The 17,967-nt window shown below is 35.5% G+C and overlaps 1 protein-coding gene across 1 annotated transcript in view; it reads right to left on the reverse strand.

Annotated features, from left to right (window-relative positions):
* The window catches only part of MTA3 (metastasis associated 1 family member 3), a gene marked incomplete at its 5' end in the record, with an annotated part of 128,906 nt that overhangs the window by 62,360 nt on the left and 48,579 nt on the right, over positions 1-17,967 (reverse strand). Inside the window, 3 exons of the mRNA XM_029085643.1 lie at positions 1,413-1,601; positions 7,277-7,376; positions 16,893-16,995. Of these exons, the coding sequence (XP_028941476.1) occupies positions 1,413-1,601; positions 7,277-7,376; positions 16,893-16,995 (392 nt within the window). The remainder of the gene's footprint in view (positions 1-1,412; positions 1,602-7,276; positions 7,377-16,892; positions 16,996-17,967) is intronic.

A 17,967-nucleotide genomic window follows, 5' to 3' on the forward strand; every position in this document is an offset into this window, starting at 1 on the left:
ATACACTTGGTCACAAATTGTGTTGGGACTCAACTTGTAAGCAGTCAATAAAATCTGTAATATATGCTTTAGCCATTCCGAAAAGCCGAATACTATATATAAGGAAACATTTACTTAGAAGACATAGCTATTGAACTATTGTACAATTACAACTGAGGACCATTTTTCTGTGTGAGAAATAATATGGAATTGTATTTTACATTAAGATTTCAGTTCTAAAACTCTATAAAATATTATTTTCCACTCATATTTTCTTGAACGTAACAGAGCTATTTCATCCACGATATGATTTTCAACCTTATGCGATGAATGCAGTGAACATTTTCTCCCTTAGGAATCTCAAAATCAAGCATGCAGATATTATACACCTGTTAAAATGTCAGTTATTCAGAAAAACAATAGCCTTCCCTTCCCACCTTCAGTCAATTATCTGTTTCATTTCAGAACTGTGAAAGCGAAGAAAAGACAGCTTCGCTCAGTGCCAAGCCTCCTCCTGCTGTCCCACACTCTATCTTGGAGGGACTTCTACATTTACCATACAGTACCATTTTCCCCTCGCAAAGATTATTAACAAGTATCTACAAATAAAAAGAAATCTGAGCTCTTAGACTGAAGCAGAATCAGTTGTTGTGAAAATGTTTAAATTTACTTCAACCTTAAATAATGGAATTCCTTTGGCTCAAATCCTACCCTTTTCATGAAGTCCAGCTTGAACTTAGTACAACAGAGGAAATTTGTCCTTGAAAGAAAGAGGGTCTCCAAAATACACGTCAAAAATTTGCAGGCAAATTACTAGCAGTTCCAGCAATCAGTGTTAGTATCGATTTCTTTTAAGTACTCTGTATTAGAATTCAGCAAATTAAAGCTTTGCTGCCCTATAGTCTGATACTTCAGTACTAAAACCCAGTGTAGTTAGACTATATTGGAAAACATTTCCTCTACTTTTCAGAAGTGCCAAAATACCTAATATGTCAAAAGAACTCCCTGTAGTGCACTATCTGAATATAAATTTCTCCCAGCTAACCATAGGAGGAAACCCCAGCTTTCCAAAAACACTCAGGGGAGTCAGCCATACAGCTGCTAATGAATTTCACTAGAATTTGTGGAAAAGTTCTAAAAAGCTGCTGGAACTTTTTCAGATGCTTGTAAAATCCTTATCAAAACACATCAGCATAAGACATCCTACCTGGTATTAAACCATTACACAGATTATCTTCTGCCAACATCTTTCCACAGAACGGCACCAAACAAGAAAACATACTGACTTGCATCCAGATAAAATGTAGAAGTACGTTAATTACATGTATCAGCTACACAGTTTTCTCCTCTAGCTAATCTTCCAAACCTATGGAAAACAGTTATGCTCACCCACGAGAAAACACAGTAACATAAAAGTGTACTTTTGTACTTACAAAGTCTTGTCGAATGTCATTGAAGTCCTTGCCATACTTTTCCAGTGCCTCTTCAAATAAACTGGCTTCTGATGCTGACCACTCTTCCATTTCATCTCTACACAAGACTGGCCCTCCAAGTGGCACCAGAACACTGATGGCACTGCTCAAATCATAGTTGTGTTTGTGCAGTGTATCCATTGCATGAAACTAGTAAGGAGAAGGACAGAATTAAAAACTTGCTTAAAAAGACAGCAGTCCATTTCAACTAATGCAAATTCAGTGTATTATTTCCTATAAGCCGTGAAAGAAGCCTCAACTAATGCTAAATTTAAAACCTATCTTGATATCACAGGTTTTCTGCTGTGGAAGATAAGGAAAAATAATTATTTATTACTTAATTTGGGAAAGGAAATGCCTTAAAATGTTTACTAAAAATGACATTAGTTTATTAGTTCCTGTAAATTACTAGCAAATATTTCTCAAGAATCTTTAGTTGGTAGAAATTGGTTCCAACTAACACAATAGAGATAGTGGTATATAATGACTGAGGTGCCATTTTCAGTTAACAGAAGTTCTAAATAGTAGCTAAATAGCTGTCAAGACATCTGTGTGCTCAATATTCTCATTGCTGGGGAAGGAAGCAATTTATGGTTTTCATTATCATCATACTGAAAAACAAGTGAGATTTTTATCCCTTGCTAAACTCTGCTGTCAGAGATAGGTAAATGAGGTTTCCTTGGTTATTTCACTTTTCTTTATAAAAGAGGAAAATAAAAAATGAACCAGTTATAGCATTTCACTTTAGAGGTAACACTAAATGGTCACATGACCAACCAAGGATGGGGAGCGTGAAAAGTAAGCAACTACATCACAAATCCATGCACAGGGAAAACAAGAAGCATAGAAGAAGCCTTTCTGACTCAGTGTCCCAAAAGACACCGTCACCACAATCTTAAATTGTTGTGCTGAAGGAGGTTTTAGAGGTATACAGCGCAATAACGTGTGTAAGTTTGTAACCAGTCTCCCACCTATTTGTCCCACCCCAGCAATGAGCTCTAACTGTAGCATGCAATCTCTCACACGGCCCTAAAGTTATCTTAAGAGAGGGGGCACCTGAAACCTTTCAGGGAAGGAACACTCTTGCATTATCTGTCAGTATAGCCCTTCCAGAGCTATTCCAGTTGAGCTTCAGCGTACAAATGTACGGCAAATAATGAAATCTCCTTATCTTCTGCCATGTCCTGTGAGCAGCTAAAGTCTTTCTCCAGCTTTCAATATACTTCTTTGAAAGCTATCAAGCACAAGATTCTTGAATTGTTTTGTCTGCAAGAAGTAATGTCACTATTATCCCACAATATGTCATTCTACTTATGGTTCAAGCCAAATTGTTCAAGCTATTATTAAAATGAAGTATTCTAATATGGTAATATATAACATAATATCTAAAATCAATAATCTTCAGATTACAGAATGTAAAATAAAACCACTAGTTTAATGCTTATCATTCAGGCAACGAGTAAACCAGGCATAAAGACTGAACTCTTACAGTATAAGCATTACCAAGGTTTGAATCTTTAAGTTGTGGTCCTTATGGAAAAGCAGTACATACCAGGTATTTTCCAAGCAAAAATCTGAATATGGATCTGCTAAATCTGGATCTATTCACTGGTACCAACTTTCTTTAAAATGACAATAGAAGTGAATAAATCAGCATCTCGCTCTTGCCTTATGTTCATTTTTCCATCTATAACAAACATTTGATCCCATAGAGCTTTTTTTGATATTACCAAAGAGAAGATTCATAATGAACTCTGTGCATAAGTACTGTCTTCACTGAGCTGCTCTGTGACAGAAGACTACTGACAAGTTCCCACGATAACACCCTCTGCCTTCTGCAGGTTTGTCAGCCCTCACCTGCAATCAAATTCCCACACAACAGTGATTAAACTGGGCTAGCAGAAGCAAGAGCAGCCTGAAGACATTACTAGAGCCCAAGACAAAAAGTCCTGGAGTATCTCCTTTTTATCTGCTTTATCCAAGGATGTGAGGACTGCAAGAAACAACTAGTGGGTACCTAATACCTAAGGAGAAGGAGGCTGGGAAGACCTGGTGTTGCCTCTCCCAAATAGGTGACTGAAGAAAAGAGGAAGAATCACTCTTCCCTAAGAACTCTTGCCCAGAGTATACTGTCCAGCACAGACAAGGGGTCCCACCAGAGGAAAGGTATGAGCCACTGTAGTAGTCTAACTTGGCTGGCAGCCAAATACCACACAGCCACTTGCTCACCCTCCCCTTCCCCTCCACCCAGGGAATAGGGGAGAGAATTGGAGGGGTAAATGTAAGGAGACTCGTAGATTGAGATAAGAACAATTTAATAATTCTAATAAAATAAACATAAAATAATAATGATACTGATAATAATAATATATCTAATGAGTGATGCACAGTGCAATTGCTCACCACCTGCTGATAGTGATCCCAGGGGAGCAAAAAGGAACCCTGAACCCAAAACCACAATCCCTGAAAGTGAGAGTCCCTCTTCTCTGCCAGCTCTCCTTTGGATTCCAAGCATGACATTATATAATATGGAATATTCCACTGGCACATCCAAATGTCAGTCTGGGTCTGCTGATTTACTATGCCCTCCCTTCCCCCTGCCAGTTTCTCCTGTGCCTGCAGATGAGCATAACATGGGGAAGTCTTGGTTTTTGGTTTGTTTGTTGGTTGTTTGCTGTTTTTTTTTTCCTCCCACCAACAACCACAGATACCAGTATATTATCAACACTCTTCTCATACCAAATCCCATGCTGAAACCAAAACACAGGGCTATTCTAGCTACTAAGAAGAAAATTAATTCTATCCCAGCCAAAACCAGGACAGCCACACAGATAGAGAGGGAAGTTCAAGTCCAAATTTAAGCAGGTGAAGAAAGAAACTGTCCACCAAAAGCAAAGGAAGAGCAGCATGGAGCTGGGAAGAAAAGGGATGACAGGGCACACACTGCAAACAAGCTGTAACACAGTTTCCAGAACAGCTGCAAGTTCAGTAGTCGGTTAAATCAACTAGACTGAAATGCCTCAAACAAAGCACTCAAACTAGAAACAGAGTATGGATTCTATAATTCAATAAAATTTTAAGCATGTTGATGTTAGAAGCCACACATATGGAAGTCTAATAAAACTGATTAAAAAGTTGCTGTTCAATATGCAAAGGAAAAACCTGTTAATACTTTTCATCTTGAAGAGACATCCAAAACCAGATTGGTGTCCTTACAGTGAAGTACCACACGCTCTTCTGCACAAGCCCACTACAAGGAGCATGTGATTCCATCAACCTGCTTTGCTTTAATAGCTCTCATTGTCTGTGTATGCATTACACATAGGAATTTGAAACAGTAAGTCTTCCCAGTTTCTTTCTCTTCTCAGAGATCAATTTTCATTATAAACTAAAACACTGCCTCTGAGAAGGCCAGAAATTCAAGATTCAGTTAGTTGTTTGTCTTGTAAGTCTGTAAGAAAAGAACATTTACTATCATCTAAGAAGATAAACACACAATGTTTCATGTCTTTCAGTAGGGTTTTCTAAAAGCATTGGTAGTTTCCTGCCTTGTCTCATTACCTTCCCCATTTTTTCAAACTAAGGAAGCCTGAAAGTAGCCTCTTGCTGTTAAGCTGCAAGACCTCCCTAATGTGTACAACCACTGTGAATTTACTCATGTTTATAACCTATGCATTTATTGTAGTTTGGTTTTGTTTTGTTTTGTTTGTTGTTTGGGTTTTTTTAGTATCAGTCTGTCTACAGTCATATCTAATTGAAACAAATAATTAGGAATACCAGAAAGCCACATGTGGGGCGTACAGATATCCCATTAATAGCATTTCAGGTACAAGGGTTATCTGCCTTGCATTAAGAATACAGACAGTCTAATTTCTTTGGTGTTATGGACCTACATCCCTTCCAAAGCATAAGTAAGATACACCACAAGTTCTGCAAATGTCTCAACTAACTTTAACTGCTGCTCAAAACATGCTCCCAATTAACATGGGAAAGAATAACTACTATAATGACAAATATGTCTTTTCTTAACTTATAAGGAAATACACTGTCAAAGAGCAAAAGAGAAGGGTTTTAAAAAGCTGAGGGGGTAGGAAAATGAGAACAGACAGACACAATAATTAAACCTGGGATGGCTGCTCTGGTGCCTCATTGTAAGATATGTCTTTCATTAAGTGTAATGGAACTTAATGGATCATTTGCAACGGAGAAACATTTGTATGGCATTCAAACACTAAATGTGTCCCTTTATTAGCAGCACTGCACATTTACTTTCAAACAAGAAGAAACTGCTATAAGGATGAATCTATACTATTAATCACTGAATACAATAAGAAGAATGTGCAATGTGTGGGATTTATTAGAAATTTTTAATCCAATTAAATCTTCATAAAATGAAAAGTGTTAAACTAAATAACTATTTTGATGGAAAAAAATAAAGCATTGAATGCGAACAGAATTGTGTTGGTAAGGTCATTATCAGCAACTGTGAAACAGAAAACTCATTTTGAGGATTACTGAAAACATTACATTTTGCCACTACCTTTACTACACTACTGTAGTCCAGACTAAATCAGTTTCCTGTTTAATAGCCTTTGAGTACACCAAAAAATGCAAGAAATATTTTTCTCATAATACTAATGAATATATTTTATCTGGAATTTAAGAACTACCCTACTGAATCAGTCATCCATCTAGCCAAGCAGCATTCCATCTCTGACAGCAGCACCAAGGGATGTTAATCAGAGAAAATATGCAAGTCTAACTGTAGTCTGAGGTCAATTCCCACTTCATTCGCCAGCATCTACAAATCTTGGGAATTAGGAATGCTAGACAGTATACCTCTCTGTATTCTCCTCAGTACCCACTGATGGACCCATGGTCCATAACTTTTCTAACCTCTTTTTTAAATCTGCTGATATTGTCTGTTCCCACAAAAATTTTTGTAAACAAATTCCAGGGGCTCTCTAGGCATTTTATAAGGCAGTAGCTTAACTATCTTAAACTGATCTGTTAGTTTCATTGAGTGTCCTCTAATTCAAATATTCAAGTATCTGATAAATAGTAGATCTACTTTAGCTTTAACTATAATCCTGATGATTCTGTACATAAGTACTTAAAATAATAAGCAACATCTGTTGATGTCTTTGTAAACCTAAGTCAAACTTGATTCTATGAAACAGCAAGATTTTTTTCTTCTAACATAGTTTTCCTGGCACACTTTTATTACAGTAGCACCTCTTGTCATCTCAGCTAATATGAATATATAGAGACAAAACTTTGGTCTGTAATTGATATATTTTTTATTTCCTCAAAAAGATGCAGTGCTTATGCTACAGTGAACACTTTAACAAACTAAGGTAACATCCTAAGGATATTCCTTAAAACAGTTGCTTATAAAGACAGATTGCTTATACTCTGTAAAATTTACTGACACACACATCTAGTAAGTACAAAACATTATCTAAATAATTTTCCATCAGCTTTATTACCACATACTTTAAATCACACTATTGATCAATTATACTGAATAAATCCCTACATAATGTGTATTACCTACTCTGCTGTGCAAATTATCACATATCAAGACATTGTATTTAAACAGATTTCAGCTAAAGTCGAGTGATTTACAGTATGGCAATATGCAATATAGGGCAGCAGCAATATACTTACAGAAAACACACAGGATTATTTATCATACACACGTGTACCTTGCACAAAGCTGTCTAAAGGAAAATGTATATCTGGAAGACAGGGACTCTGGAGTAACAAAGACTGTTGAATTCACAGATATTAAAACATTGTAGGGTTTCTAAGAAGCCACCTACCAGTGTGATATCTCGGGAAGCAGCAGCTGCACTCATGTGTAAACTAGGTTGCCTGACAGAACTACTGCAGTCCAATGCTCGAGCAAATGTGCCAACCGCACTAGAACAGAGAAACAGTAGACAGTAAATGCACAGAAAGATGTAGCCTCTTTTTTATTATCAGAATATGTCATATCTGTAAGTGTCCTTTTAAGAACAGAAGTCACATACTGTCTTTCTTAAGATTTCAGATCTTTGCTAACAAAGGACAATTTGATAAAGACACATCACTGAACACTGCAATAAAAATTCTGAGCTTTTCCCTCAAAAGTACAACCTACATGTAAGAACAGCAGATGGAAACAAAAGATACTCAGAGAATACTAATGTAACGTACCAATTTTTTATTAATTATGAAGTGAAAGATCCTACTCAGTTTGGATTTTACAACCATAACTATTATTTTTAAAATTAAAAAAATCACAACAGAGTTTAACAAATTACAATACAATTTAAAAGGGGGTTCACTATTTTCCTGTAAGGAAATTAATAACATTTTATTCACTTTAGTAATGCATGTCTATTACTTCTATTAGTGAGGCAAAGAAAGCATATTACCTTAGTATAAGGTACCTTCAAAATCGTGTTTCTCTCACAGATTTTAAAAAATAACAAGAAAAATCGATCTCAGCCTATTTAATAAAATTATTTCAACATTATTGAAATGGACTATGGACACTTTTTCTCCAAACCTTTACCTTTTTTTTTTTTTCTTCATTTTTGTTGATGAACTGTACCTGGCTTTTGTTATACTTACCAGAGCAATAAAAGATAAGGAATAAGATGGGTAATTAGGGTGATAGTGACAGTTCTAAACTGCAAACTTTTATTGGAAGCACATCTATATATCATGCACACTAAAGGGAAAGATGTGTAAGAGAATTTGACTGGGCTCAGCATATTATACAGGAAATGAGCAAAGACACAGCAATACATGAGAAAGGTTATTAATTAATAGAACAAAAGTTGCTCCAATATCCTGAGTTGCATAATGACTCCTGAGGTGCAATGTGACACTATGATATTAGAAAAAAATTATTTGTTACAGTTATGACATAAGTCTTTCTAAATTCAAAGATCCAATTACTCACCTAACATTCTTAATACAGTCTAAGCCTCTGGACTAAGGACTGGAGCCTCATTCAACAATTACACTCCACACAAGTTATAAGTGCAGAATTACACCAATGAGGAATATCCTTGACAGAGATCAACACACTGAAAATGCCACATGTACTATAAACCTGCTAGTCAATAATAAAATAAACTAATGTGCATCAAGAGTTTAACTCAGTAAGGTGCATTATTGATCGTGGAGAAACCCGTAATAACATCTGTTATTGTAATCTTATCTTGAATCTCAAAATATTTAATACTGGATAAACGTTTCAGTACTTGCTGTCAAAAACTTGTAAGACAAAGTTAAGATTCAAGAGCAGTGATTCACACACTCCAGATGTTAACTGCTTAAATTTCTAAAGGCTGTGGAATAAATAAGTTATATGCAAATGTTGTTCCACAACCTTTGCTCCCTCTTTGCAGAGATGGCAAATATGTGACAAGAACACATACACACATTTTATTTTATTTTTTAAAAAGTTTGGCAGTACATAAAACACTATTTGTCCACAAACCAGTCCTGAGAATAAGGCTCTATTGTGAACACATTTCCTGATAGTTGGTCAACCCCTTTAAACATGTTGGCATCGATAAGGGTTGTAGCTAAACAGTCTTTCCTGTGATCCTTCTGTTGCTACTGTTCAAACCAGTAAAGCAGCATGTGGCATGACTGTATTTCCCTTCTGCTGCTACCTACTAGCTTCTTATCTCCCTTTTGCATAATTAACACCATTTTCTTTTGACCATATTTCTAAAATAAAATCAGGATATGCTAGAAAAATTACAGAAAGTATGTCCTCACAAGTCACTCTCTAGCAAATCAAACTTCTTAGGCTGACTTCAGAGCCTAAGCATATGTGAATTATGTTGCCCAGTATGTGAAGTCAACATTAAGACACGATACAAAGCTAGGTTTATTTTTAATAAGCAATTAAGAGATAAGAATTGATGCACTAGCTGACATTGCTTCCAATGCTGTACTGAGTAGAAGAAAATTGCAACCACCAGAGGAACGTTGCATGGGGTACATGAGTGCAAAACAAGTAAGAACCACCATAAAACGTAGGCATTGTACCATTTTGAGAGGAGGGTCGGGGGGGTGTAAATCTGTGGCTATATGTTGAAATCAACATAACTTCCAGTTCACTTTTCCCTGGAAACTTTTGAAAAACAGTGAATTTTTTAGACAATCCAAGTAAGTGTAGTAATTCTAGAGCATTTGGCTGTTAAATAATAAGTAGTCTCAAAACTTAATGGTCATATAGAGTGCTCTGTACAATCTAGCCATCTAATCCAAAACTAAATTGAATACTAATTTTAAAAATCATTAAAATACCTTATTTTTTGTTTTTCCATGTAAAGTACAGACATGAAGAACATACTGATACAAAGGTCAAACATTTCCTTTGTAATTTTTCCTTGTATGATTTTTTTTTCCTAATAATACCACCAAATAATTATTTTAAAAATTTGTTTAAAAAACCAAATCCAAACTAACAAATGCCCATTTCCAGAAGACACACTATTGTCTTCACCTATCTGCTACCAAAGTAAAACTCAGTGTTAAGCCAAAATAGGCTGAACAGGCAGACCTTAACTACTCATTTTTTCTTTTAAACTGACTCTTTAATGTAAATGTTCCAATAATTTGGTAGAATACAAAAAATAGCTGTCAATACTTCCTTGAAAGTATATTTAATTCAATAATTAACAATAATAAACTCACATAAACAAAAAAATGTGTTCAGCAAGCTATTCACAAATTAGTTATGCAATGAATAAGAAAAGTACTGAGACCTCAAACAGAAACCCACACGTCCTAAAATAAGCTAAAGCCAAAAGGCGTACAGACAGTGAATTACACAGGTGGCAGAGAGATGGACAAGAATGATAAACAACTGGTAATATCAGCAGAGAGACCACTCTTTGCACAGACTGTACGAGTGTTAAGGGCTAGACCAAATGATCCAGCGTTACCTTGATTAGGTTTTCTCTGTCTTAATGATCTTAAAGACGAGAACCAAGAACACTCACTCAAAGACTTATACCAGAGATTGCAGCAAATAACTGTGCAAACATAAAACAAATCAAGATAATCCAGTGTCATGATCTAAGACTAGGGAATAAATCCACAAATCCAGCAAAACTCAACAATACCTATGTCCAAAAAAAACCTGTTAGTGAACTGACTAGGGATGAAGTAGCTCATCTTCATTTTGTTGTGCCAGAGTGCCCTACATTCAGGTAAAACTTCAGATTAAGTATTAAATAGAGAAAATACATTGCTCCAAGTTTCTTATAACTCATGTCTAAGACATTAAAGGAAGTAATTGTTCAAATTTTTGCATAAGATTAGTATTAGTGGTAGACAATGGAACTACAAATGCAAGAGCAAATGCAACAGACTGTAACAACCAATTTCTAAATTGTTTATCAGTAACTAGCACTGAAAAGGGATGTTATTTACCAAAGAAAATCTGGAACCACTGTGATTGTATGTCAGGATAAAGATAGTCACTAGTCTCCCCAGTAGCAACAGCAGTTCAGCATCAAATCAGATGGGGAAAGTTCTGGATCCAGGCTAGTAACTCTATTTTCTTCTGCCTCATATTCTCAAAAATCCACCTGAGACAGAGATCCTTTTTAATTTGTGGAAGTTTATTTAAAAATTGTTCACTTTCATACATTATTTCTCTGTTTCAGTGATACCAGATGAGTAGTGGGTATACTCTGGATAAATCTGTTTAAAGTGATACATGTGCATACATGAATCTGCAAATTCATTATTTGCCTCACATATTTGCAAACTAATGAAGGAGACCTATGCCTCAGCTCAGAGTTAACACTTTTGAGAAAAATAAAGAAGTGGATCTTTGGTGGTTTCCTACATATTAAGAAAGCTTTTTGTTTTCCTTATTATTACATCAATGTTCCCTTCACTATGAGTTGGAAACAGTCCTAAAAGATGACCTCTTAGACTGCTATTAATAACAGCATTTTACAAACAGCCAATTAATATCTGATTATGCCTTAAGAGAGTCTCATGATACTTAAAATCTTGGAAAAAAGAAAAAATATACTCCTTCAGTGGAGATATATGTCAACAGCATAATATTAATTGAAGTTAAAAAACACCTCTGAGATTTTTACTACTGGATAATGCAAAATCTGACATGAAGAACATATTCAAAGTAAAATGATGCCATTCCAGAAGACACATTTTCCTTGGTTTTCTAAGCAACTATATGCACAGTGCTATGCTTCATTATTATCACTTCAGATATTTAGAGCCCCAAGGGAGATGACATGATAAACATGAAAGTCACCTGCCACTATTCTTTCTCTGAAAGATTCAAAGTTAGTGTAGGGGGTGGCATCACATATAATGTTCCCTAAGCTCCACAACTAACCTTCAGTTTCATTACTAAATGAATATAAATGGAATATATGTAATCTTTATGATTCAACAGAAATAGAATCAAATATATACAAATTGTTTAATTCACAGGATACAACTTAAGTGATCATCTGTACTCCATCCTGCAATTTCAGTCACAGAGGAAATTTACAGCTCCCAAAAAGCAGGTCCGTGGAAATGTCGCTGCAGACATTTTTTTAATGATACAATATATCAAAATTCATTTAAAAAGATGCAAAAAGAAATTCAGCTCCAAGTCTGAATTAGTTGTTTTCAAGTGAATTTGGTCAAGAAGAAATATAGTAACATAAAATGCACAAAGTAATAAACGTGTATTGGCCAAGCATGACAGGCAGAAATACAGTATTTTGATACTCTGAGTAAACCTGATGTGAACATGTTTTTCCTTTTTATTGCCAAACCACCTCCCTACCATTAGATGCTGTAATTCACCTTGCTAGCAAACATTTAGTTCTGTGAGCACAGCACTAGCATCCAGATTTTTGACCATCTTTACCACATAATTTTATGCTGCAATTCTGTCATTAAACTTAATTACCTCTTTAATGAACTCCAGTTCCTCTTACTTCTCACCACCTAAAGAGAATCCAGAAGCACACTAATGTTGAAGCTTTCAAACCAGTGACTTTTATGTATTTATCTTCATTGATGAGCTTTGGGAGTCTTGTCTACTGCCACTGACTACACTGAATAACTTGCAAGAACAGAGTATTACTGCTTGAGCACACTTTTTAATGTTTTTAGTTATTGTTCTCAGTTGTCAACTGTATTCTTTTCCTCAATATGATGAAAGACACATTGCTAGCTGAAGCTGCATTGTGTTCCCCTCCTCACTGTAAGATAAATTAATGTAACAAATAAGTGTCTATATATCATGAGCACTTTTAACTACATCAATACTAACCAATAGAAAATGAATATAATCACTGCCTTAGAGAAAAACAAAAAGTGGAAATAATAGAGGAAGGATCAAGTTCCAATTCAAAATGAGTAAAATGTAGCTTTCCATTCTTCTGTGATTTTACATCAAAAAATAATTAGGCATCCAAATGAAGAGAAAAATGTTACGTTACCCAGAGGTATGCAATGTCATTTTAATTTCAAAGTAATCAAAGAACAAAATTATAAGGTAGAGATGCAATGCTTTAAGGCTATTTTAATTAGTTTTCAAAACTCTGTTTTAGTTGGAAATAAGCTGGGAACACAAATGTCTGGAAAATAGCTTGATTTAGAGATACATTCCTTCCAGAAGACTATGTTGATAATCTAGTGAGATGAAACAGAATAAAAGAAGTGTTTCACTACTTCATAAAGTACAGAAATGGAACTGGAATGTACTAAAAACTTATCATGTAATGAACTATAGACCAAATAGTAGACAGAGAAAAAAAAAAAAAAGAAAAAAAAAAGCGCCCTACAGCTGTCAGCATCTGTCCAGACTGCAGCCTACAACTCCTACCACATTTGAGTCTGGTCAGGACCACTTTTGACCCCTTGACAAATTAAAAAAAAGACAGGACTACTACATTATACTGACAATAGGAAAGTTTCTATTTCCTAATACCAAGCAACTTGGAGCAACTAGAAAGAGAACACGAGATCTCAAAAGGAAATGAAGTATTCCCTTATATATTAGGAATGATAGAGACTGATGACTGGAGAAAACAGGGAGCATCTAGATCAGTGTTTTAGTTCAGATTAGGAATAGAGTTTCAAAGCAACTGTCTCCAGCACTTTTATTCAACTGCATCTTTATTTAATGCCCTTTAACCAACATCAAAAAGTATCTTGTAGCACACAAACCGGATTTCTGTTAAACAGTAGTTCCACATACTCATAGATGTTTAGTCCACAGGACCAGATTAGAGTTAGCCTAAAAATAAAACTGCTCAAAATGTGTCTCGTGTGGATGCTAGGTCCTCAGCACCAAACATTTCAATTCTACAAATCCACTTCTACTGTATTGTACTGTTTGCCAGTGTAGGCAGATCTAAACTGCTGTTGCAGCTCCTCAGAGTCCTGTTCTTTGAAGCTAGTAGACACAGAGGAACTACTGCCAATATATAGGACAGAACAGAAATTGGTTGATTAAACTTTATCTTATTTCAATACAGTAGGAAATGGTGTTGGAATTCTCATTGCCAGAGTATAAATGACAGTCTGTTACCCAAAAAATAACTCAAAACCAGAACACATTAGTCTGATGCCTCAAGTTTCTCCTAACAGATGCTTTTGCTAGTTCAAGCAAGAGGCCCTTGCCCAAATTATGCTTTAGTAGTAGTAATAAGGTACTTTCAAGATCTGTAAAGTCACAATCAAGCAAGACTACTTTGGATCTTTTCAATTCAAGTACTCTTACGCTTTTTTTCAAAATCTCCACAGATTTTTCTGGCACTGCTACCTCCAGTTTCTGGACAGGAAAGGCATATTCTTCTACCTTTAGATCCAGCAGAATATAGCATACTAGGGCTTAGTGACAGGTCCAGACTCACTAAGCATATAAATCTAGAAAAAAGGCCTCTATTCCTGAGATAGTAAACAAACCTTTTAAGACTGGGAAAGCTACAAGTCCTAGTCCAAATAAAAATGTTTTTGCAAATGGTCAATACAAATGCAAAAAGGGAGTGCGTAAACACCTTCTAAAGAACAAAGCCTGCTTGTGTGACTGAAAAAGCTAAAGCCTATAAGGACAAAAGCCACTCCTTCTTTAGCCAGATTGGACTGAAAAATCTGGGAAGAAACATTCGATTCCTTTGAAGCAGCATGTAAAAAGGATCACACAAAAATGCTTTTAAAATTTCAAATACAGATAGTATACACACACTTAACCAAAGCCACATATAGGAAAACATTAGGAAAAAATCCTTACTGTCAGAATTTCAAATTTGCAAAACTAAATGTAACTTCCAGGAACCAGAGAAATACCATTCTCACTGGAAACCCAGCAGGCACAGCCAATGCTCAGTGAACTTCAGTTAAGTCACAGCAGAAATATATTCTAAGTCTGTAAGCACAGTTTCACTGACCATAATACCAACTCCACTGTTGCTCAAGTAGCTTTTAATGGTTCAGTATAATGGAAGTCTTTACATGCAAGCACTCAACATACTGCATTTAAAGCTGCTACAATCATCATAGGAGAACTGTTTCTCCAGATATTGGAGAAAATCTGTCTCAGAAGCACTTAACACAACAGAAATGTGATCTTTCAGCCTGTGAATAGAAGTATATAGGAGCTTGGAAACAGTCAGTTCAAAAGCAGCTTACAAAGATGAACGGAGTTCTGTGGAAGAACATCAATAAAGTGGTACTGGAGTAATATCTGATTACAGACGGTCGCTAGTGATTGCCTTCCACAAGATCTTGGATAGCTGCAATTAGTCAGCAATGACCAAGACCCATTCCCTCCATAACAAAAACCTTCTTTGCAAAAAATTATCAACTTCTAACCAAATGCAACTTTTGTCAGGGCACAGCATTGCACAGGATGCCTTAAATGAAGGGACAAAAAGAGAAGAATGCTTTTCTCTAAAAATTTCATTTATATTCTGTCACTTCGCAGTAGACTGCTTACTAGTACAACTCCTCTGGTAACATTTTCAGCTTCACAGTATACTACTTCAGCTCCCCAGAGTGGCTGCAAAATGGAGAGTGGAGGGATGTGAAGGCAATGAATGAAATCTTCAAAAATGCACATAATCTTCACACAGATGGTATATTTAAGGCAGTCTGCCCACACATATCCAGGTACTATATTGCTAGTGGCAGTAGTTCTGTTTTCTGAGTTCTGTTCTATGGAGCATCTACTGGGCATTGTGATCTTCTGAATAGATGCATGTTCACACCTATACCCCTCTGGCCTGCTTGGTAATTCAACAGGGGCAGGCAATTTTTACTACTGTATAAAAAGTATACAGTACTACAAGTGGGGAAGAAAGAAGAAACTCAAGTGGATCAGCATCTAAACTGTAAAACAGTAAAACAACAACCCATTTCACCATACACATAAGCTGGAAAATATAAAGTGACTTCTCTTTATTTCCTTCCTGAAACGCTTTAGCCAAAAGGGAGAAAGAATAAAAAACAGAAACTGGAAACAACACAAAAGGATTATTTGCCTAGAATTTGAGACTACGCTCTACAGACAGGTTTCAGACAATACAGGAGATGGAGTGATTCAGGATAAAATCCCTACGTTAGCTGTGATTAACAGTTCTCTGCCATCATTACAACAGTACCTTTGTACTACGTTTTTAAGTATGAATTACAGGGCAGGTGAAACACGCTCTGTCTTATGAGTGCAGAGTTGTCCTTCAGTAAGAAGTCTATAGAGTTTTGAAAGGTTGGGTTGGGTTTTTTTTTTTTTTTTTTTTTTTTTTGTTTTTTTTTTGAAGTGGAGAAATTATTTTTAAAGGTATTTATGAATTCTAAGGGCTTTGGTGTTCCTCTTATAAATCTGCATAATCTGCATAATAAATGTTAATTTATAAAATGGAACTGACCAGATTTTTTTCAGTAATGAAATACATCACTTCAGAACTCGAATTTCAACATTCACCCAAAATAACTGCACTGCACATTACTCAGCTTATATGCAAATTGGGCAAGTTCTGCATCCATTCCATTTGTTAACATTTTCCATATTTCTACTCTTAACTTTATATTACACTACAAAATTCCAAGTTCTACGTTACAAGACTGAAATATTAGCACTGAAATTCTGCTTCATTTACTCTGAAGGGAAAACAGATGGATGTCTACATTTAAAGGATCAAATTCTACTATAACCTGAAATATAGGCAGTGTAGAATTATTCCAAAACTCACTCTCTTTTTCTCTCTTCTGTATTGGTAGCATCCATAAATATGCAGAGGATTATGGTCTGATTTTCTCTTTTAACTAACTGTGGGAAAGAGAAGGGCTCACATAAAATGGCAAACAAGTTGAGTAAAGCGATATAGGGGAATAAATAGTAGGAAAAGCAGAAGGAACTTTTTTATTAGAGTATTTTAATCTTACCGTGCTACAACTAAAAACTGGTCAATCTGACGGTCAGTAAGGGGGCTATCTGGATCCCATACTTTTACTTCCAGCTTTGCCTGTTCTCTGTCATCTAATTCTCCTGTCAAAAGGTAGATGGGACAAAACACTTATTACTCACAATGTTTTAGTCCACGTATTTCTTGTACTACGTTTAAAAGAGACATTTTACACTTTTAAACAAACACACAGTACTTAACAATCAGCAGTTATCCATTTAAATTCCATAATGCAGCATCAGTAAAATAAATATCTTCCCTTAACATTGGCATTTCAGTTCCAGTAGGCACTCTTCGGAGGTGTAGTATCAAAGAACTTTAATAAAATGTGATGATAAACTTGAAATCATAACCTAAGTAACCAGTGGTTTCTGTAAATTGCTTCTCAACTATATAAAAGTTACTGTTCCACTAAAGCTGTATTATAATTAATTTTACATTTAACCAGATTTAGCAATTAAATTCTATCCAATTTGCATTCTAGGCCTCCAAACCAAAAATCATTAGGAAAAAAATGCTGTCTATTACTTTTAATTATTTTTTTCACCTCTTGCTCTCAGCCACTACATTATCTGTATTGGTAACACAAATCATACTATTAAAATTGATGTGTATGTTGACTACTTATATCATTTTATAAAATAATATACAAGGCTATAGCACAAGAAAATTACTATATACTAGCATGATTTCCCAACTCCATTTGCCTGAACAGAGCAATCTGTGTACGTGCATGTGGTCAAAACAATGGTGGTGGTTCCTGAAATTGAATTTGCCCTGTATTCATTATTAAAAGATTATGGCATTTGTAATGCTTTGAAGAACAGTGAAGTGTGAAGATGCTACAATGATTGACATTCATATGGAAGCCTAAATCTTGGATTGACTACTACACCAATAACTTCTACTGCAAAATGAGAAACACTAGAGAGGCTGATTAGGCATACACATTCTACTAGTATGAGAAGATTTAACTATAGGATGTGGCCAACACATTTGGGGCCACAAGAGACTACAAGAGCAAAGTTAGAATCATTGTCTTCCCTTGGTATTTT

Source organism: Antrostomus carolinensis, unplaced genomic scaffold (assembly GCF_000700745.2).
Source record: "Antrostomus carolinensis isolate BGI_N321 unplaced genomic scaffold, ASM70074v2 scaffold10016, whole genome shotgun sequence".
In the NCBI taxonomy this organism is placed as follows: domain Eukaryota; kingdom Metazoa; phylum Chordata; class Aves; order Caprimulgiformes; family Caprimulgidae; genus Antrostomus; species Antrostomus carolinensis.